The 23,463-nt window shown below is 42.5% G+C and overlaps 1 protein-coding gene across 1 annotated transcript; it reads right to left on the bottom strand.

Annotated features, from left to right (window-relative positions):
- Positions 1-4,278: 4,278 nt before the first annotated feature.
- Positions 4,279-6,514, bottom strand: LOC6596824. The gene is made up of 2 exons (XM_002022024.2): positions 4,532-6,514; positions 4,279-4,475 (listed from the first exon to the last, which is right to left on the bottom strand). Exons 1-2 carry the CDS (start codon positions 6,503-6,505, stop codon positions 4,347-4,349), a joined length of 2,103 nt encoding a protein of 700 aa, XP_002022060.2. The 5' UTR covers positions 6,506-6,514; the 3' UTR covers positions 4,279-4,346.
- Between the last annotated feature and the right edge of the window lie 16,949 nt (positions 6,515-23,463).

Below are 23,463 nucleotides of genomic sequence, written 5' to 3'. Positions count from 1 at the left end.
AGCTCAACGATTACGAATGGAGTAAGCGGTACTAGACTATCAACAGCGCTGTGAGTTTGTAAATAAAAACATGTACATATGTATATGCACTGAGCTAAGAAGTAACCTGCGTACTACCCCCCTTTTTATACCCGATACTCAAAAATGAGATTTGTGGTAAAAGTGGATGTGTGTAACATCCAGAAGGAATCGTTTCCGACCCCATAAAATATATATATTCTTGATCAGCATCAATAGCCGAGTCGATTGAGCCATGTCTCTCTGTCCGTCCGTCTGGCCGTCCCCATTAGCGTCTAGTGCTCAAAGACTATAAGAGCTAGAGCAACGATGTTTTGGATCCAGACTTCTGTGATATGTCACTGCTACAAAAATATTTCAAAACTTCGCCCCGCAGAATTTGTAAATAAAAATGGTAGCATAAAATTGAACGAAAATGGAACGATTTATATTTCTTTTTTTCGAACAGCGACATCAAACGACATATAAAATATGTTGTATAAATAACATAAATCATAACCTCAAATATATACTGACTGAGTACCGGGTACAAAAAAGATCAAAATTGTTCCGCTCATTTTTTTTGAAGCCATTTAAAGTCATCATATTGTTTGTTATAACTTAAAGTGTAAAAATATTGGTGGACTTGGACGGATTATCCTTAAAGTAGACTATTGGAATATTTGATTCTGTTTTGCGGCTGTTCTAAGTGGATAATTTGTTTGGTTACAAGAATATAAAAAACAAATTAATTACGGTTCTTGATTAGACCTCTTAAGTCCCAGCAGTCCCAGCTATCCATCAAATTATTTCCTGCGTTTAGCCCACTTCTTAAAGAGCAGAGCGGATTGAAAACCAAAATGTAGCCATAATATTTCCCTAATGGTACTTTCTGTCACCCCACATCTACATACATAGATATATGGTACGAGTATGTTATAAGCATATGCATAAAGCTTTTTGTAATTTGTTATGTGCCACGAGGACTGCGGAATGAAGACTTCTGCCAGTAAGCAGTATCCAGCTCCAGTTTCCCCCAAAACTTATAAAATTATGATACCCAGAAAGCAACAAATTTTAATTGCAAGAAAATTTTCGTAATTCACGCACATACAGAAACGCAGAAGGAGGTGCAGCAGCAGTACCAGCGCCAGGGGTGTACCACATGCATGGCGCTGAGACTTATCGTAGATACAAATGTATCTAAAGTAGCGCTAACCAGGCAGTGCAGGCAGTGCCTCCTCCTCCTAGCGAAACCAGAAAGAGGACAAAACGTTCTAAAACTCACTAAAGTTTTGTCGGTGCGGATGGATGCTGTGAAACTGTAACTGTTACTGGAACTTCCTATCCCCGACTATCTGTCTGCGTATCTGTATCTGAACCTCTCTCTCTCTCTCTGTCTGTCTTTCTGTGTATGTGTGCATTTTTGTCTGTGTGCTTGCATTATAAATTTATTTAGCAAAAGCGCGTAAAGCGCATAAATTGCTGGAAGCACAAGCTGCTCAAGGGCTGTGTGCCACCCCCAAAAACGTAGAACAGCAGCCAGCAGCAACCGGAAGCAGCAGCAGCAGGAGGCAGCAATTTCCATGAATGCAATCGTGTGCGGTCTGTGTTTGTGTTTGCGCGTGAAAAATTGAAATTTATTGTTATTGTAAGCTCCATACAAAAGCACACGAAAACAGGGCAAAAGACGATGCGGATGTTTGGATGTGGGGCAGTAGCTGCCTCTTGGGTGGTTACACCTTGTGGTATTTGCTGTTGAATAGCTCGCCGACAAAATAATAATGTAATAATAATCTTTCCAACTCGTTAAGACATGAAACGTGTGCACCACACACGCAGATACGTATGCTTCACCTTTTCCAAGACTCGACCTCCCCCTTTGTAGTGGGAATAAAGGGTGCGTATCTGAAGAAAAGACATTTTTGAACTAATGTTAAATGAAGCTTTAATAGCGACTAAGATCGGAGATCAATCAAATTTATGGTTTGCCTACGTTAGGTTAGGCTAGGTAGAGGTGGCTGTCAGGATCGCTAGGAACCCGTCACACTTAGGTCGGTTTCGGCCTTGGGTCTTCTCCTCTTCTCCCTTGTGAGACGTGATGTCAGCAGTTATCCCATCCGAAATTTGCTATCTTTCTGGGACATATTGTGGAAATTTCTGAAATGTCATATATGAAGGGAGAGCCTAAATGTTTTTGGCTTTTTCTGCTGAGAGCTGGACATGAGTAGAAGAGGTGTTCCACCATCTCCTCCTCTTCATCTTCCCGACAATTATGACAATTATCATTGTAGGAAGCAACCGGCCTGTTTGCATGGGTCCTATTAGCAAATGTCCTGTAAGGGAACGTATGACTGCGCTGCACCGTCTTCTGCAGAGATCGCAGAGCCCAGAGGTGCGCTTTCTATTTATGTTCGGCCATGTTTGCCGAGCTATGCGAAATCGTAGCCCTAATTGCCACCAATTCTCTTTAGTTGCTTGAATGGCTCTTTTATGATGAGCTTACAGGTGGCCATTGAAATGCGAATATCCTCCTCGTCGTGGCAGCCCCCTTGGCTTGTAGTGCCATGTCTGGCCGGTTCCTCTGCCATACAGTTGATCGTGATTTGATTTGATGGCAGCTTGGCTGTCGCTTCAGATGTTTCATGCCGCGGCAGTTGATGCAGCGGGGTGGGGTTCCTGATCCGGCAACAGATCCTACCTGGGTGAAGCGGGTGATCTTCTGGGGAGCTTGCTGGAGGGCCTAGTCGATGGAAGACGGATCTGTCGTCGACATAGATGCGGCTGCAAGCGACTGGTGAACGCTGCTGGCCGTGACAGTAGCACAGGCTGAGGGGTGGCTGTGTCTGGCTCGCTTCGCAGCCGGCGACGAGGCGGTGGACTGGCCTAGGAAGGCCGCCGATAAGGAGGTGGCCGTGAAAGTGACGGTGGACTTGGGATAGAGCGAGGAGTAGGTCCCAGCGGAGAAGCTACCCTGCCCCGGCTGGCACATGTTGCTGGCGAACTGGGAAGCGTGGCGGCGGCGCGTTCGAGAGCTGCCCAGCGATCGGGGCACCATCTTAAAGTGCTCTGAGTTCTCTATTAGGAACGATATTCATATTAGCTATCAGGTTGTCCGCCGTGTAGCCGTCCTCGCACAGGGCCTCGCATTCCACGGCAGGCTGTAGCTTAGTACGTCGTCCGCGTACGTTCCTGGTAGAAGTCTAAATTAATCCCCTTTTAAAATAAATTAAATGCTTTAATTCTGTTTCGTTTCGCAGATTTTACCATATTACTAGATTAAGCGAATGTCGACTTCTGTTTCGTATACTTTTACGACCACATATTTCTCTCATTATTAAAACTCGATGAACCCCATCTTTTGAATTGAACATCGAGCTAAAAAAATGCTATCTAATCGCCTACAAAATCGGGACAATTTTTATTCGTATCTTTTTTTACATCAAAATGAAGGGCGGAAAGGCGCATATGTATACATATATCATTATAAGAAAATACTAAGGCAGAACGGATAGTACATAAATCATGTAAAAAGTGGACCTTAAGATGTATATTCAGACATAAATAAGAAGTCTTGAAACGAAAAATATTATTAGAAATGATATTAAGGAACGGACCAGATATTAAGAACGGACCAAAACATGATGATTCCAAACGATCGACAGCAATGGGTTACAAATCTTCGACGAACAGCAAGTATTAATCGATGAACAGGCAATATTAATAATTTCCCTGGATATTTTCAAATTATAAATTGATGTGCCGCCCCAGCAGCGATGGGGAGCACTAATGAATCGGATCTTAAACACACGCTGACCCCAATACGGAATGCCAGAGTACCTTTTCTATGGCTGTTTTCGATTTGGGCGCCAGCCATTGCATTGCTCTGCTGTCGTCGGTACCCTCGGCCCCTCGGTCCCTCGGTCCCTCTGTGCTCTATCCTCTTCGGGGGCCACTTGTCAGCTCTCTCTCTCCCTCTCTGTCTCTCCTGCGTTCCTGGGTGCCGCACCTGCTGCTTCCAAAATTGTTTTTAGCCATTGTCAAAACACAAGAAATCCATTTGAGGAAACGCTCGAAATCTGTTTGAGCATAGAGAGCGAGAGAGAGAGAGAGAGAGAGAGGGAGGGAGATGGCAGCTCAAAAAGTTTAAATTAATTTATGGGCATAAATTGACTTAATTAAATGAAAGGAATCCTGCAGGAATTATGAAATCAATCAGTGAAGGACTCTACACAATTGAAAAACGAAGGAATACGAATAAATCTTTTGCGGCGCCAAATATTTGTTTTTTTAACTACAAATTTAATTTTACACAATCAATCGAAGTTCAAGGAGAGGGGAGGTGTGATTCAGTGGGAAAAGTGCTCTTCGGATATGTCTGTCTGAGGTACTTGGGCCGCTAGCGAATTCGATGTTTCCCGTTTGTCCGGCTTCTCTTGTGCATTGGGGGATGGCTCCTCCAAGATTTTGCATCTCTCCTGCGGAGAGGTGGATCTTTAATGAATTTCACGAATGGTTTGACTGGGCAACCCACTTTGTATAGCTGGAAGAAGGGCACCATCAGAGTGGGATTTCCCATGTCATGAGTGAACTGGCACAATGCCTTTAATTGTGTGTCATTTGGGTCCGGTGAGTAGCCGTGCTCCTTTCGCCAGCGAGCGCAGTCGTCACGTGTACACTGGTTTTGCACCAAAAACTCTTCCATTTTATCGTTGCAGCTCAGGGGCGGGGCACAATCGATGGCCAGCGACGCCTCTTGCGCTTCGCTCCTTCTTCGGAGGCATCTGGGCGATGCCGATCCAGGCCTACTCAACTGCACGTGCGACAACCAGGCGGTCGTCGATTGCCTGCACAGCGTATTGGTCGCGGGGCTGCTTGTGGCGCTGATCAACGGCGAGTTTCTGGGGGATGTGGTCGGACTGTCCGTGAACGGCACGTATATGTCCGATAAATTATCGGTATCGTCGTCAGTATCCGTGCCTTCAGGTGCCTCTCGCAGAAGTTCTCTAAACCAGTCGATATCATCGCTGGACGATCGCCAATCGATTTCATCGCTGGACGACATTGGCAGGTCATCGGACATCTCATCAAAGGGGATATTGTTGGGGTGATCGCGTTGCGGGTCCCACAGTGGCTCCCAGAGCTTTGTCAGGTCCTTTTCCTTGGAGCGCAACAGGTCTCGATCCTCTTGCGCCAGGGAGATCGCAAAGCTGAGAAATTGCTTGGAGGACAGGTCGACTTGGGGGGGCGGAGTGCGATTGTGGACATGGTAGGGGCAGTTCTCGTCGCAGATCCACTCGCGCGGTGTCTCCATTTGCAGCCTGCAGGCCTGGATAAGGGCCATAAGCACCTGATGGTTATCGAACTGAAGGCACAGATTGGCCACTCTCACGGCCTTGTTGACACGCTCCCAGAGTCCGGGGCAGTAGGCAAAGGCCCGTAAGATAATTGGATCCCCTCTCACTTGGAACCACTCCAGGGGCAAGCCCCATCGGGCCGAAAACAGGCAAAACCACATCTCCAAGAGCTTCGGGCGGGGCATTCGAGTAAAGCGCACGCATTCCATCAGGCGGGGCAAGTCGGACAGCCGCTCTTCGGGATCGATGCACATCCAGCGGAGGGCACCGTAGAAAACCTCAAGTTCTGTATTGACGCCGATTGAGTCCTGCTCCAACAGGGTGCAGATGTCTTCCAGCGGCATTTCGGTGTACTCCTGACTACCGACCATCGTCAGGTAGTATTTTCCCACACGCTTCAGCATCAGCTGGCAAATGCTCCCCATGTTGCCGTAATGCTTCGCCCGCACGTAAACCTGCAGGGCCCGGCGCTCCGTAAAGTGGGATGAGCAGAGGTAGCGGTTGCATAGCATCTCCAGGTCGCGAATGTCCAGATGCTGGGCGGTGAACAGAAGATCCACGATCTGGTTGGGCTCACTGTGCTCGCTTTGCACGCTGCAGTTCAGGGGCTCCTGGAGGCGCATCCAGGCGTAGGCGGCCCGAAAGCCAATCGGCGTCAGCTCTGGCAGGCTGTACTCCTCCCGTGACTGGGGTCTAAAGAATCCGCTGTGACGATTCAGCAGCGCACCAATACACCAGAAGGTTGCCGGCCCGACCTTCACACGCACGGTGGCCCCCAGATTACCCTGAAGCATCCGCGTCCAGTCCTCATCAGAGCTGCACTCAAGGGGCCTTGCGCTTCGCACGTTGATCGTCAGGAAGCGGGCATCGGACCAGGGCATCTCTTCGACCAGGGTCTCCCTCAACTGCTGGCGCCGCTTGTCCCGTTCGTCCACACGGGTCAGATACTCCAGATCGGTCTCGTATCCCAACATCTGCTCGTCAATCTCCCGCTCTGCATCCTGCTGGTTATGTACTATAGCATGCCAGTCGCGCTGGTCAAAGGGGGTCTCCTCCTCCACCTCATGATATTTCTCCTCCTGCGAAGTCTCTTCGAATGAGGCGTGGGACTGGGTCTCTTCGGACTGTGCCTTGAGCTCCGTCACTTCCATGTCTATGGAAAACGTCTTTATCTGAAAGCGGAACTCAAATTAGTTTCCAGCGATCACAACGGGGATTGGGGATTGGGGTTTGGGGTTTGGGCGGTGGGTATTGAAATTGGATTTGAGCCACTTGCAGGCATTTTCAATTACATTTCAAGAGCGCGACAATTAATATCCGGACCAAGACCACGGACTCTGTATGAGAGCAAATCGTTCGACTTCCGTTAAATTAAAAATACACGCCCGAGGGCATGCCCTGCGCGATTTTTGTATTTATTTTTTTTGCGGCTATGTTGTGTGTGTCACGAAAGGGGGTGTTGGGGGAGTTCTGCGCTCTTACCTTATTCAAAAATCTAACGAAAATATAGAAGTGAATAATCCTAAAAGTATACTACGCTCCGCTTTAATATTTTTGAGTCTATACGGAAAGGTTGAATGGGGAACGAAAAAGCAAAAGCATCTATCTCCCTTTAAAATTATATATGCGTATCTGAAGCATTGTATCTGGTTTATTGGGATCCTTAATCATTCTCGACACAACAAGCTGGGAGTGTTTAGTTATTCTTTTTATACCCGATACTCCAAAAAGGGTATAGACCCCGTAAAGTATATAAATTCTTGAGAAAACGATCATATCTTCCAGACTGCAGAATCCGAATCAGATCAGATAATTATTACACCCAGACAGAAAAAATAAAATTTCAGTGGCTACGTACCGTGGCCACCCTGCTTACTCATATTCTGTCTCTCTCTCACACACTCTGTGTCGTGCATTATGTGCGGCCTCCGGCGGAGGGGAGTCATTCTAACTAAGTATCTGTTATATATGTAGAGTCGCGGCCGTAGCAGCGACTCACAACGTTACCCCTCGCTTTAGCTAATTTTCTGTTCTAAAATCAATTGAATTGAAGCGCATTCCGGACTCACGCTGGCCGTTTCTGGCCATTCATCCCTGCGCGTGATGGCACTTAATGATTGATTTCTCATTCCAATCCAATCCATCCACCACAAATCCAATCACTCGCCCTTTGGTCCCGCTATAATGGAATTTTAACACAAATTAGTTGTACTGCTTAAATGCCTGCCTGTAATTTGGTAATGCCAAGTGCCAGATACAGGAGGCAGGAAATAGCGAGCAAGAAGCTAGACCAGAAGCAGAGCCAGAAACCAAGCCGGAGGCATTTTGGTAATTACGACCAAATTTGCGATGGACTCTCACCGCAAAAGCAATTTATTTGGCGGAATGGCATGGCACTCGGTCCTTCAGCGAATGTTTTCCCAACCTAATCTCTCGCTCTCTTCATCTCTATCCTCGCTCTCTGGTAAGTCATATTCAATACTTTCTTTTCCTTGCAATGAAAACAAATCAATAGCAACAAGTGCCTCCTGCAGCCGAAATGAAATCATTTAACCTCGGGGGTCACGCAGAAGCCGAAAATGGAACCCAAACGGAGGAGGGTAGCGCCACAAACGAAACGGGAAGGAGCGAATCGAAATAATATTGAACATGATTTATGCCATTTCACATTGCTCTTAAGAAAAAATATTAGCAAAAAACCTGCGGCCAAAAGCGATTCAATTTGTGGACAAAGGAGAAGCAGTAGTAGCAGGACGACGCATAGCTCTGGATGGCCTGAAGAACCAATAAAGTATCGGAAAAGTAAGAATGATGTAAGATGAAGCAGGACAGAAGGAAAATGTATGATCGGAAATTGTTATAAAGAATAGAAAATTAAGATACAGCACAAATATAGAAAAGAAGGGATTTGTTAAAATATAATAAAAGCCTACACATGTGAAGGAAAGATAAAAGCTTGTAACGATCGAGGGGAAAACCAGCAGAAACAATGCGAGAACAAACAGAATTCTGTCTTTTAGAATGTTTAAATATGGCAAAATTAGATTTAAGAGCATGGATCATCGATAAATTATAAAGGAAAAACTAACTAAAAAAACATTTCACTCTACCTCATTGTACAATGGAATATACGAATACATATAGTAGAGAGAGTTTTTGGATCATTGGTGACCATCCATTGGGTGAATAAGAGATCTCTACTAAAATATGTAAAAGACAAACGACAAATGAAAAATTATATTAATTTTCTGGGGAGCATGAGCCAAAAACTCCAACTCCAACTACCGACTTGCTCCTGGCTCCTGGCGCCTGGCTACTGGCTCCTGGCGAGCACGCTCCAAAAGCAATATGGAAAAATCTCATAAACCCAAAGGGTTTCCAGGCATTCCGGCACGTTGGCAATTTATTTGGCGTGGCTCCTACTGCTTCTTTTCGTCTGCAGGGACAGGGAAAGGGACATGGCCAACTATTTAAAAGAACACACAATAGGAGAAACAGTACGGGGAGGCAGACCCAGGCAGAGGCGATTTGGGGCATGGTGGAGGCGTGATTAATGCCCGTCGTGGGCTTTTGTGCCTTCGTGTGCAAATTTCGTGTAATCTACTTTAAAGCCCGAGCATTGCATAATTTGAGGCAAGAGACCGGGACCTGGCCTCGAAGCACTTTCTGTCCCTCTCTCTCTTTCTCTTGCTGCCATTCCTGTTCCTGAACCACGGATTAGCTGGCCAGCAGGAGCAGCAAGGAGCTGGAGCAGAATAGAGAGGCTGCAAGATATAGGGGCAATATGGGATTGGCTCCGTGTGGGTGATGTGGTTGCAATCTCCCAGGCAACCGCCAGAGCTATGGAGTGTTATTAAAATCATATCTGACAGGCACATTTGTCTTTTGTAGTACTCTGTACCTGTACGTTGTACTTGTTACCTTGTAGGTGGAAACTGGAAGATGGGCTTAAATTGTGGCTGGTGGATGTTAAAGCAGAGCCAAAGCAGTGCTCTATATGAGGCTAAGAAATAGGTTAAGTGGCGCTTCCGCTTTCGCTTCAGATGAAGTCCAGTCAAGAGTCATAGTGTCACAGTTTACAGTGATACATGATAAAGTGAAAGCTAAGGTTCAGGATAGGGAATTCAAGAAGGAACACACTGAAGAAAATATTGCCAAGCTCCATAGCGTTGAGCTTTAAGTGAGGGAAGTATTACCCAAAAGAAAGAAGATTATTACCTAGCCTGAATAGTCGAGTCGATATAGCCATGTCTGTCTGGCCGTCCAGATGAGCGTCTAGATCTCAGAGACTACAAGAGGTAGAGCAAACAAATTTTATATAGTCTGACATCACGCTCTTACAAGTGTACATATTTCGAAATACCCCAAAATTACCCAAAATATAAAACAATTAATTTATTGATAAGAGAATTGCACGATCTTTCATAAGATTTTTTATTTGTGTCAATACAATGAAAATTCCTGAAGATTTATCGGCCTCAAGAATAAGCCTTTAGACTGCTTCAAAAGTACGCCCACAGGGACGAAGATAAATCCGATTTGACGGGCTTCCAAATCACTGGACTATCGTTGGAGGGGGCATGGGCATGAGCATAAAATTGTCAGGCAGCCGCATAAACATTCCAGCAATATGGTGACCCCGACCACAGACTTCCGGTTTACAACTTGCACTTTGAGAGAGAGAGGGAGAGAAAGAGAAAGAGATAGAGATAGAGAAACCGAGAGATGGTATGGGGATAGGGCGAATGTGAGCGGTTGAAGGTTTGTCGCGGTCTGTCCTTGTCGTTTGCGTTGTTGTGTTGTGGTGTCGTGTTGCGCGGTTTCTCTATAGTGGTCGTAAACAATTTTTACAGCCCCAACATTTGGTGGCGCTTTGGCACCCCTTACCCCGTGTATTACCAGCCGTCCTGCCTGTCAGTGGCCTGTGCCATTTTATTTATATTTTTATATTTATTGTGTTTATATATTTAAACACACAAAACGGCGCACAGCATTTTAGTTAACGCTTAGCGCCATTTCCACCTCCCCCCATTTCGTTTTCAGCCAAGGCCAAGTGGCAGTCTATGGAGGCGGGTGGGTGGTATGAGCCACGCAGAGTACGGGAGCACGGCTGTAGCTGACGCTAAGTAGTTGGAACCCCATATTTCCCCGCGACTCTCTCCAAAAGAAATTTTTGTTTGGCTCTTGCTGATTTTATTTGCTGCTCTTTTTCTACTTTTCCTTTCTCACTGTTCCTCTTCCCTCTCTCACTCCCTTACTCTCTCTTTTTAACTATTCAGCCCTCCCCCCTGCCACCTTCTCTATTCTCTGTTTTTCTAGAGAAAAGTTTGGCGCATTTATTTGCGTAAATGGCAGGCAGGCCCGCAAATCTTGTTGCATACTTTTTGGGGCAGAAGCCATTCCGTCCTCATTCCGGCTGTACCCTGCCGTCCTCGTCCTGCCTCCAAAAAAGCGTTAATTTATGCATGTCACTGACAGCCAAATCGGACCATGAACGTTCCTGGTCCACGGAGGACCGTACAGATAAGGTTAAGCTGTGTATAACGATTAACCTGGAAAAGAACTGACCGAGAAGTGGTCCATTGAATAAGAAAAAGTTCATTGAACTACCATTAAAGTTTAGCCCTAGATAAAAAAGAGTATATAAAAATGCGCAACAGCTTATGGAATAATTAAGCTTTGGAAGAAGGCTCTACAAGTCTCTAAACAATATGTCTTTGCTCCTGATTATTCCTGACGATATATTATCTGCCTGATGCCCTGAGCTTCCTTCCGTGATTTCCTATAGGGTATGTACATGTCAGAGCACCACTCGAATTGACATTGAACATATTTTAGGCCACCCATCGGATCAGTCAGGGTGAGGAGGCGGGAGGCAGAAGCCAGTCACGGACTCAAGTGTCAGCGCCGTCTCTCCTGTCGCCTGTCGACGTCGACTGCCGCCTGTCGCCATTCTCATTCCCGTTTATTGCTTTGCACAAAATTTTCTGGTTAAAAAAAAGGAAATGGGGAAATGTAAATGAAGAAAATGAGTTGCACAGAGCACAGAGTAGACAAAGATAAACAAAAATAGAATTGTCCAATTGCAGGTCCAATGTTCAGAGAAGAAGGGAGGCAGAAGGGTGAAAGAGACAGTGAAACCGATTCGACTCTGCTAAGAAGTTGGCATCGCCATTTCCATTTCCCTCCTCATCGTTGGGAAATTTATTTTCGATTTCTATCTGTTTTCTTTCCTCCCCTTTCCCTACCGCCTCCTACCCCACCATCATTGGCCTATCAATGTGGGCCCCCACTCTCTGTAAGTATGTATGTGTGTTGACAGTGGCAATTGCTTAAATAAATAGAGGAGCGAAACCCTGATGCGGATGCTGGAACCTTCTGGGTAAAGTCAACACATGTACAGAGAGAGGGGGGAGCCTCCACCTCCTCCCACACATATGTATATAAATTCGTATATGGAACGAATGCATTTCTCATATTTCTCATATTTTCAAATGAAATTCCATGCAGCGACAAAGAGAAATGAGCTCGGTGCCAGGCAGCCAAACAAATGATGGAGAGAAGCCTGAGACAGAGATGGGGATAGAGATGGAGATGGAGATGGCGATGGGAAATGGGGAATGAGAAAGAGCAAAATAGATAGAGGTAGATGAAAGTATCTCAATATAAAACTAAATTGCTGGACGTACTTTGGAAAGGGGGTTTGTTGTAGGGCCAGAGGTCAGGTGGGAAATCAATCAATATGTTGGGAGTACAATTAATAGGAAAGTATGGTACGTAAAAGGAGAAAGACTTACAGGTATTAAAAAGATGAAAAGATAGATTGATATATATATATAGATAGATAAATAGCTAGATCGAAAGGTACCCATGTCTAAGATATAAGATAAAAGCTGACCCGCAAACCATTTACCGGTGTATTGTAAAACTATTTCTCTTGAGAAACAGGTTGGAATCTGAATCCGTGCCGATGAGCACGCTGTTCCATCTAAGTCATGATTGAGGGGGGGAACGTTGCCACTCTACATTATACCCGATACGTAGTCAGTATGGCTCTCCTTCGGACGGCGACAATATTAATTTATTAATTATATAACAGACTCGGCAATCTGGTAGGTGGGGTCATTCTCTATGATGTGAGTTCTTAATTTTCTCGTATCTTCTAAATTGTGGATGGCACCGATTTCCATTCTTTGTGGGGGCGGACGGAGGCGGGCGAAGTTTTGAAATATTCTTTTAACAGTGACTAACCACAGAATTCTGAATACAAAATATCGTGGCTCTAGCTTTTATAGTCTCTCTTATAGCTCCACAAATCCACTTTCAAATTTAATACACCCCTTTACCCTTTTTCAGTATCGGGTATACCTCTATACCCTTTTTCAGTATCTGGTATAGGAAATATTTAAATTAAATTTCAAATATATTTAGATCAAATATTTTCACATCCATGGTATTATGTGCGTAAGTGAACACAATCTCTTTTTTTAATTTCACACCTGCACACGTATTGGTATCCCCTATCTTTACATCTAAATGAAACTATTCGATTCTCAGGGAATTTTTCTCTGGGTGTAAGCTAGTTCTCCCACCTACCACTTTGACTGAGATTCGGCATCGCATTTTTATTTCCTAGGTATAGTCTTCGCCAAGAGCATACCCAGGGTCTCGCGAAGGAGGGGGAGGCCGCATTTTTTTCCATGCATGATTTTTAGTCGTAAGATGATAATGTTATATGTATGTATGTAAAAAGATTGATTTGGTATATCATATCAAATCAATTAAGAAAAAACCATTATTTTTAAAAATGCAGCGAAAACTAAATGAAAATAAACTTTTTTCTAAGAAGCATGCTGAAGGGGGACACCTGCCTACCCCTGGGGACGCCCTTGGTCTTTAGAGATTACAGTCACAACAGATGCAGGGTAAGGGTGTAAAATAGTTAATCCTCCTAAGTTTCCTACTATCCAGCATTACAAAAATATAGTTTTTAAAATGTGTGAAATCATCAACGGCACTTTTACTCTTTCCTTTTGTAAACATTGGTAGGAAAGCTTTTTATTGCTCATAATATAATTTTAGGGCACTCGACTACGTAAACTTGAATATGTAAATTTTGACAACGCACTGTGTCATCAAAAGACGAGTCGATTGAGCCCTGTCTGTCCATCTGTCCGTACCTATCAGCACCTAGTGCTCAAAGACTATCAGACCTACAGCAACGACATTTTATATCCGGACTTCTGTGATATGTCACTGTTACAAGTATATTTCAAAAATTCGCCCACTTTCGCCCCCACAAAGGGCGAAAATCTACGGCATCCACATTTTCAAAGATACGAGAAAACAGAAAACGCAGAATCGTAGAAAAACTATATCGTCTAGAGTGCAAAATCTGAACCAGATCGTATAATTATTATAGCCAGAATCAAGAAAACAATTTCATTCTCTCACGCTCTGTCTCTCTCTAGCATACAGGATTCATGGTCGGCTTTGCCTATTGCAAAATGTGAGTTCAAGGATCTCAGCGAGTATACGAGCTAGCGCAATCAAAATCTGGTATCCACACTCCTGTGATATCGCCCCACCCCCTTCCGCCCCAACAAAGGACGAAAATCTGTGACATCCCCAGTTCTCAGAGACTATTAAGGCTAGAGTAACCAAACTTGGTATCCACACACCTGTTAGATCTCACTATAAAACGTATATTTCAAAATTTCGTGATACCCCCTTCCGCCCCACAAGGAACGAAATTCTGTGGCAACCACAATATTGAAGAGAAGAGAAAATTAAAAACGCACAGTCATAAAGAATGACCATGTCTACCAGATTGCCGAATCTGGATCAGATCGAATCATTTTTATAGCCAAAAGGAACAAATCAACTTGCAGTGGCTACAGAGCGCCCGACGACACGTTCTGACTGATTTTCTGTCTCTCTCGCGCACACTATTTGTCATTTAATGTTAGCCGGAGGAGAGCAACACTGACTAAGTATCGGGTATAAATGTAGAGTTGCGGTCGCCGCAGCAACTCACAACGTTCCCCCTCGTTTCTTATATGCATATGTTCCCGCCTGAGCACATACACTACTGGCCAAAAAAATAAGTACATCGGTGTCGTTCTAGTTTTTTATGGAATAGCTCGAATTTTTGTAAATGTATGGATGCCAATTGTTTATATTTGGAAAGGTTACCGTCTTGCCAAATATTTAAATCAAAAATTAGAGTGAGGAACCATATTTATAAAATTCTATGCTTTAATGTTTGCTGGATAGGCATTTTTGGTCTGGCCAAAATAATAAGTACACTGCTGTTATTTATAAATATGTAGGTATAGGTATCTGAGGCTGTTTTTCTTGGCATGGCGTTGAGCCGGTACATCGCATAACTGATCCTGTGATCCAATTCTGATATAAAAATATATTGACAGACATTATGCAGCCTTATGCTGAGGAAAACATGCCCTTGAGATGGGTCTTTCTACAGGAAAATTACCCAAAGCACACCTCAAAGGTTGTGAAGGCTTGGTTTACGGGAAAAAATGTAAACGTTATGGATTGGCTAAGTCAGTCTAATGACTTAAACCCATTTGAAAACCTTTGGGGTGACTTGAAACGTCAAATTGGTAAAAATGATTTTCGGAAAGAAAAAGAATTGTGGAGAATTTCTGCCAAAAACGCGGTGTGAAATTCCAATGGAGACTTGCCGCAAACTTATCGCTAGTATGCCAAGAATAATGGCCGAAGTCATCCAAAATAAGTGTTGCTATTTAGGATACTAGTAAACGATTATATATTATAAGAAAAAAGTGGAAAAATTTTGATACGCGTTTAGTTTTTCGCTTTGGAAATTTGCTGTACTTATTATTTTGGCCAGCCCCTTTTTATGCTTTTAAGGTTTAATCGGTCATAAAATATATATTTGAAATGAAAAATGCTTATGGTAAACATTTTTATAGTCTATTGTAGGTTAGAAAACTAAAAGTAAATTTGATTTTTAAATTATTTTTATATGACGTGAAAGAAAGCTCATAATCGTGCTCTTATTATTTTAGCCAGTAGTGTATATGTATGCCTTTTTCAATTGTATTCCGTCTACTTGTGGCGGACATCTACTTGTTTCTTACTCTCAGTCACAAATAAATACCGCAACGAATACTTATAATGTTTCTCATCTCAAAAGTTTCGGAATAATGGCCCCATGGATTTTGCTTATTGCTGGGCTTGTGGTTCCCAATCTACGCGGATTTCTCCAGGGCTTAATTTATATGATCTTTAATATAATGTGTCAATGGCAATCAGTACAGTGTTCATAAGTAAATTCGGAAGACTTTACTGACTACGCGGTGTAAATACTTGATTTGCTTGCTGACGTTGTCGGCCAACTTCTCCGTGAGTGTCGATTACGAACCAACACGCTTGCCTCCGTTCCAATTTTCTTTTTTCATTTCGTGCCCCGTGCGATGAAGATTCACGCAATTGCGACATGCTCACAGTCACATTTTCGCTATCTTGTTAGATTCGTTCGTCTGTTCTTTCTGCTGTAATGTTTTCCGATTCGCAAATCGGTTTAAAATCGGTTTTCAAGAAATTGAAATTTGTATAAATATAAAATTTAATTATTATTTGTATGATATTTGAAGCCTAACTTATAATTTGTTAGCCAACTTTATTTCAAATTACTTCGTAGATTCCTTCAGACATTGAATCTTATAGGGACTGTTCAATGAACCCTCGCTTCAGACGAGCTTGATGCCTTTCCGAAATAATTAAACATCTTTAAATTTTCAACCACATTTCTATAATTTACGCAGAGTTATTCCCATAATTCCATAATTCCAATTAAGAAACAATTTTGGGCTTGAATCCACTTTTTAATCACACGAGCGGTATTTGTTGAGAAATTATCTTGTTGAAATAATATAATTAACAAAAAATGACGTTTTCGACGTTTGGTTCATCCCACAGCGCCAGTTCTGCTTACCAAAAGTGGCCCACTGGGCACATTATATCATAACCTTAAACTTCATATCAAGAAAGTTAAGGTTCTTACCCATTTAAAGTTTGAGAATAGGTTAAGATCGTTTCGACCCTAAGGCCTCTAATCATTCGCTTTACCAGATAAGATTATTTGGTAATGCCAAATGTATGGATCCCCACATTCGGATGATACTCGTGCCAATAGGGACTCAAGAAACCGACATCAATCGGATCCACTCCGGATGGCATTTTTCCCCCCAAAGCGGATGCGAAATGACATCGGAACTGAGTCTCGTATTGGAACTGTGACTGTTACGGGAGCACCTCTTTTGTTTTTGTTACTGTAATCGGCTTACGGAATTGTGCTTAATAAACATTCCATGAATGTTGCTATCCATTCGACGAATCGAATGGATTCCATGGCGTTCACTGGCATTCAATTATTCAGGGAATTCTCCGATTATGCGGCTCCCTTGCACAGCACTTATTTATTATGCCCATGCCGGAGACCGGAACAATGAAAGTAGCTAAAAAAACAAAACAAAAAAACGAGCGGAAACGTTGTAAGCCGCGGCAAGGGCCGCGTCTCTACTTTATACCCGATACTCTGTCAGTATATATGTATGTGAGCTTATGATGTATGTAATTTATTCAATATATTTTATGTGTCGTTTGGTATCGCTGCTCGCAAAAGGGACAAATTGATTTTTTTACAAATAAAAATTTATAAAAATCGGTCATATCTTTTGGGAGAGTTTTGGTTTTCTCGGCAGAATTAAAAAAAAAACTTAATTCAATGTGATATCACCGGAGCACAAAATGTTGTTGCTCTAGCTCCTATAGTCTCTGAAAACTAGGCGTCAAACAAGACGGACAGACGCACAGATAGACATGGCTATATCGACTAGCCTCGGTCGAAAACAATTCATTCTGGGTGTCACACGCATCCACTTTCACCACAAATCTAATACACCCCTATACTCCTCGTTTACCGGGTATAAAACACTTGCCAAAATACCCGTAAAATATAAACGAAAATAGCAGGAAAATGCATCGAAAATCGAGCTATAGAGATTTTGGATCGATCATTTTTTGGGATCAATTTGACCTTCGATAAAAACTTGGAGATTATTGAAATAACCCAATACATTGGAATATATTTCAAAGTATAAAAAGAGCAAAACGTCACATAAGAGTATATTCCTTTGGATTCCTTAGTGGTTGCTATTTTCTTGTTATCCTCACTAGTGAATTATGAGAATTATACAAATTTCGTAAAGTTTTACATAAATCGATTCGTTAACTATGATCAATTTAGCAATTAAATCGGCTAGTCGGGGAAATATTTCTCTGTTATGCAGAGCAGAAGCAGGATGTTGAGTAGCAGAACGGAGAGCAGGAGCTGGAGCAGGGGAAAGCGTGTAAAGGTGGACAGGTGAGGACTTGCGTCGCGCGGCGACATATGCAATTATTTTATTTATGCTCAAGCGCCGCGGTGCCGTTAGCCCGGAACACACACGTGCATAATTCACGGCTTACATGCACGTCCACCTGCCAATATTTGATTTAAGCAGAAACAGGCACAGACTGGCACATCCTGCACATATGCGATGAGAAAATTCTTTTGGTTGGTGATCACAGGTAAAAGGCCGTCACTTGTACATTGTAATGGATAAATAATCGTTCTAGATGATAGTCAGAATATGAAAGGAAAAGGCACAAAGGGAGTGGAAAGTGAAGAGATAATCCATATAGGTATACATATAGGTACAAATAGGTACATATAGGTAAACAAACAAGTTAAGAAATGGATGGATATCATGGATCATGGATGGATATCTAGAATCTGCCATATTCGTACATCAATATCTTATCAATACTACACATTCCGGGCTTGCTGTTTCGATTATTTACATATCAAATTATTGATATGTGCATAAAAGAATGATCTGGCAGGTGGAGTGTACGACTAAATAACCAAATGACACTGCAAAGCCAGTGCGTTCGGATAGTTATCGTTCAATTATTTTCCCGATTGGTCAAAGGGAAGAAAAAAAAAGTATTATATTCGATTTTGTAAAGCTTTGGAAAACTTTTCACCAGGTTCGTTTATTCATGTTATCCAAAGCAATCCTAAAATCTTTAAATTCTGCCACCTCTTTTCGTATAATGCCCCACGGTGCCCCGCCTCTACGCGGACACGCACTCGTCTTGCATTAAGTTTGAATTATGAATTTTTATTTGAACTTCTTCGGCGACGCTTTTCCGCATTTCCCATGTCCCAGCTTTTCTTTTCCTCTTTGCCGAAGCGTTATTCCTGTGCAACGTTTCAGATTGGCGCTGGTATTTATTTAATGGCTCATACCTTTTGCCACAGCATGGCTCTGGCATGGCACGGGACCCGGGGCGCCACAGCTTGGCTTTAATCCTTGGCTCCAGACCCCCAGAACCCCACAAACCAGTTCCCAGTACGGACTCCTGGCCATAACTCACAGGTGCAACTGGCGGCGGTGGTGGGCCAATGAAATGAAATAATGAAAACAATTTCAACGCCCGTGCATTGAACTGCAATGCCATGTCGAAGCCCTGATGGCTGGGGGGGCCGGATGGGTCCCGGATTGGTTCCGGGATTGGTCAGGGATTGGGAGCAGGCGAAGCTAAGGGCTGCGGGACATGGACTTGGGGGCTGCAGGAAAAACAAAGAATAAACAAAACTCTATGGCCAAAGACCTATTAGTTATGCTACATGGGTTTTATGGGTCTTAAGACTTGGGCCACCGCCGGACAGCCCAGACACGAACAAGCACAGAGGCAAAACCAGAGCCCCGTAAACGACCTGAATCCAGAACTACACGAGAGGACAGGACATTGCCCAAAGTGAATTGAGAAGTGGGGTACAGGGAAGTCGTGTGCCGCTTGATCCCTTCGATTAAAATCATCCTCAGTCTAGTCTCTCCGGGCACCCCTTCATTACTTGGACAGTTTATGGCAGTCTCTGATTGCACATAAACCCACCTTTTGACGTTGTGCGGCCCAGTCGACGAAGAAATTTAACTTGTTCTTATTCCCTTCAGGAAATGGCCAGAAACAAAAACGAAGCTGAAAGTCACATTTCTTTAATACAAATTATAGTTTTTATTATAGGAAAATGTCGCCCGTTTATCCATTTTTGAAAGCAAGAGCGAAAGAATGATTTGATTTTGTTCATATTTCACTTGAAATCAAAAGTATTTGTCTTTCCCATGGCCTTGATAAAGATTTATTTGCATACATTTTATCTGACCGCTTGAATAAAACCGCAAAAATAAGCTCGAATTGGTATAGACTTAAACAACTGGCTTTATTCTTAAAGATGTCCAATTAACCAGCCGTGTTCGGGCCATGCTCGAACAACAAAGCATACTCTTCGATTAGCTGCTCGCTACCAGCTAAGAGCAACTAAAAGCGAACGACATATGGTAGAAGCAGAACGACCTGCGCAAAGAGCTTGTTGCCAGCTGATGCTGCGAATATTAGTCTTTGATTACGCAATAGACCATCTTAGACATTATTATATTTCCCCCTGGGACTATTCCTCAACCGCATTACAACTAACGTTAAAATCCAAATTAAATTCTAATATTACAATATATAATAATAATAAATTTAGTAAATAATTTAATTTATAAAATAATTAACACAGTTTTACATAATTCGCTCGTATTTTTCGGGCTGAGAATATGTGATTGATTTTACGTGTTGTTCCATACAACTCCGAGCCAAGACTGGATATTTATAGTATAATCCGGCATCATAACAATAGTCAGCCGAATTAATCTCCATTTGTTACAATATTTTATTAATATATTATTCAGACTATTTACTTTAAGCATATCCCATAAAATATGAATCTTATAATTAATATTCATAATCAGGCAGGCTCCGTTTTTTATTTACTTTTGCAGATTACGTTTTCAGCCAAAACGTTTCGTTTTAAGGTTCTCCAGTTTTCACTAATTTTTGCTGTTTGCACCAAAACGAAAATTGGTGTTGCCCTGGTCAATTTTTTCCGAGCCAAATTTGAGGTTGGGCTAAAATAAAATTATTTAGAAAGAAAGCAAAAGTCAAATTACCCTGATATAGGTGTCAAGTTTATGATAATGCATCAATAAGTCATCAATTATTTTTTTCTTTCGCAATTAAGGGTCGTTACGTTGAATAAAAAGCCGTTTACTTTTCATTTTGTCAACGAAAATGTTTTCGTTTTGAAAACGAATAAATATTAAGGAATGTGAAAACGGCTCCCGTTTTTTTTTTGTATGTGTATTCAAAGGTAAAACTTTTGTGAATGTGAAAAACGTAGAGTGGCTGAAAAAAAATTAAATTAAAAAAAAATTAAATTAAATAAAATAAAAAAAACGAGAGACATTTCATTTCTATACTTAAATAATTTTGTTACATTGTTACATACAATACATACAAATACAAAGTATTTCTAGAAGGGGGAGGCAAATTTGATTTCTCATAGCATGCAGAATCATATATGATTGCATATGATTGTAGGAAACATGATTGGAAGGAAGTTGTTGTAGAATTGAGGATAACCGGCCTCCAAATACGGATAGTACTTTACTACCACAATCAGAGCTCTTACAAATAGCCCCACTCAACACATTTTGAAACCACCCAGAACATCGAATCAATGGGTCATCTGCCGTGCAGACATTTCCTTACATGTAATAGAATCTTTTTTTTTCGATGCCGAAAGAGGCTGATGATGTCTTGTTTTAGAGATAATGCCTTCTGAGTGCCAACTGCGCTCAGTATGGTTTATCAACTACCAAAGTTGATTTTCTTATAATTAGGCAAGAAACTTAATGAGCAGCCACGTACCTGATATTGTACCAGGACCAAGATCCATTTAAATTATTATAAATATTATTATAATATTTGTGGCTATAGTTTCTGCATTCTAAGCATGCAATTCTATGAAGGCCCGCAACTCTTCAATAATTGCATTGGGACTTGGTAAAAAAAAAAGGACTAATTCGAAAATCACGTCACATGATTAATAACAAAGAGGGGGAACGTTGTGAGTTGCTGCGGACACTGCAACTCTACAGTTATACTGTATGGCTCTTCTCCGGCAGATGCCGCTAATATTAAACGACACGACAAAGAGTGCGTGCGAGAGAGACAGAAAATCAGTCTGAGCGTGACGTCGGGCGCTGCGTAGCCACTGCAAATTGATTTCTTGCTTTTGGCTACAAAAATGATCCGATCAGATCCAGATTCAGTAATCTGATAGATATGGTCGTTATCTATGATTCTGCGCTTTTTAGTTTTCTTGTATCTTCAATATTATGGGCGCAACAGTTTTTCGTTCTTTGTGGGGGCGGAAGGGGGTGGGGCGAAATTTTGAGATATACGTTTTATAGTGAGATCTAACAGGAGAGCGGATACTAAATTTGGTTACTCCAGCCTTAGTCTCTGAGATTTGTGAATATCTCCAGATTTGCATCCTTTGCGGGGGCGGAAGGGGGTGTGGCCAAATTTTGAAACAAACTCGTCTCGGTCCGATATATTAGGAGTGTGGATACCAAATTTGGTTGCTCTAGCTTTTATAGTCTCTGAGATCTAGGCGCTAATGTTTTACTCTAAGCAAAGACGCCTATGCTACGTGTGTGTTAGAGAGAGACAGAGCGAGAAAGAATGAAATTGTTTTCTTGATTCTGGCTATAATAATTATAAGATCTGGTTCAGATTTTGCACTCTAGAACATATAGTCATCCTCTACGATTCTGCGTTTTTAGATTTATCGTATTTTTAAAAATGTGGATGCCACAGATTTTCGTTCTTTGAGGGGGCGGAAGTGGGCGGGGCGAAGTTTTGAAATATTTTTGTAGCAGTGACATATTACAGAAGTCTGGATCCAAAACATCGTTGCTCTAGCTCTTATAGTCTTTGAGCACTAGGCGCTGAAGGGGACGCACAGACGGACAGACGGACGGACGGACAGACAGACATGGCTCAATCGACTCGGCTATTGATGCTGATCAAGAATATATATACTTTATGGGGTCGGAAACGATTCCTTCTGGACGTTACACTCATCCACTTTTACCACAAATCTAATATACCCCAATACTCATTTTGAGTATCGGGTATAAAAAGAAACTTGGAAAAATATGGAGCGTAAATTAAATAAAAATTGTTTTTCTAATACACATGCGGCAGCTGCCGCCGCCCCTGGGTACGCCCTTGGTTACATATTTATTATTTAAACTCCTTTAAAATCGCCTACTTTCGAACTGCATGGTTGTGTCCTGCTTCCACCTCACCTTGTCCCGCTGCCGCTGCCTTCTTGACTGGTCACGCCCACAACGGAGCGGAACGGAAAGGGGCGGAACGGAGCGGAGCGGATCACACACACACACAAATGTACGAAACGAAAGAAAAGTGGAGTAGAAAAGTAACACATTGCTTTCCATTTCCAACACACTTGAACATGCTTCCGCACTTAGGCGTGAGCGAGCGATTGAGGGGGGATGGGGCGGAAGCGGTTGCGGATGAGGATGTGGAAGCTGTGAAGATGTGTGAGTGACACTCGAGCTGCATTCGTAGCCTCACCAAAAAAAACCACCCACCCCCCGAAACTGCCACAGCCCGCCCGCCCAATCATCAAGTGTGCACTTCACACGCCTACTAGGGCTCATATTACTTACTTAGTTTGCCTTTTAGTCCTAATGAAGCCGCCTCTCCACCGTGGGGCAGCAGATAGATCCCCCCTTTCCTCCGGTTCCCCATTATCAGGATGAAGAAGGATGAGAACGGCGGATGCCAGCAGCAGGAGGACTGCAATCAGGTGGCCTTCCATAATACGCATCCATGTGAATACCCTTTTTGAATTCGACAAAAATATAAATGTACACTATTGACTTAAGATTTCCTCAAAGATCATTTTAGTACGTATATTGATGTTTGTTTGATGTACATTCTACACAGAATACATATATTTATTCCACTCAATTATATCTCTCATTTATGTGGCATATTTCCCTCGTTTTTGGAACTCATTTGTATGCAGAATCTTTCTACTAATCCTTAATGCACTGTAAGAATCATATTGAATTTATTTACATCGTTGCAT

This window comes from Drosophila persimilis, unplaced genomic scaffold (genome assembly GCF_003286085.1).
Source record: "Drosophila persimilis strain 14011-0111.01,24,50 unplaced genomic scaffold, DperRS2 tig00000520-arrow-pilon, whole genome shotgun sequence".
NCBI classification, from domain to species: domain Eukaryota; kingdom Metazoa; phylum Arthropoda; class Insecta; order Diptera; family Drosophilidae; genus Drosophila; species Drosophila persimilis.
Note: the sequence above shows the minus strand (reverse complement) of the source record. Positions and strands in the feature narration are given on the sequence as shown.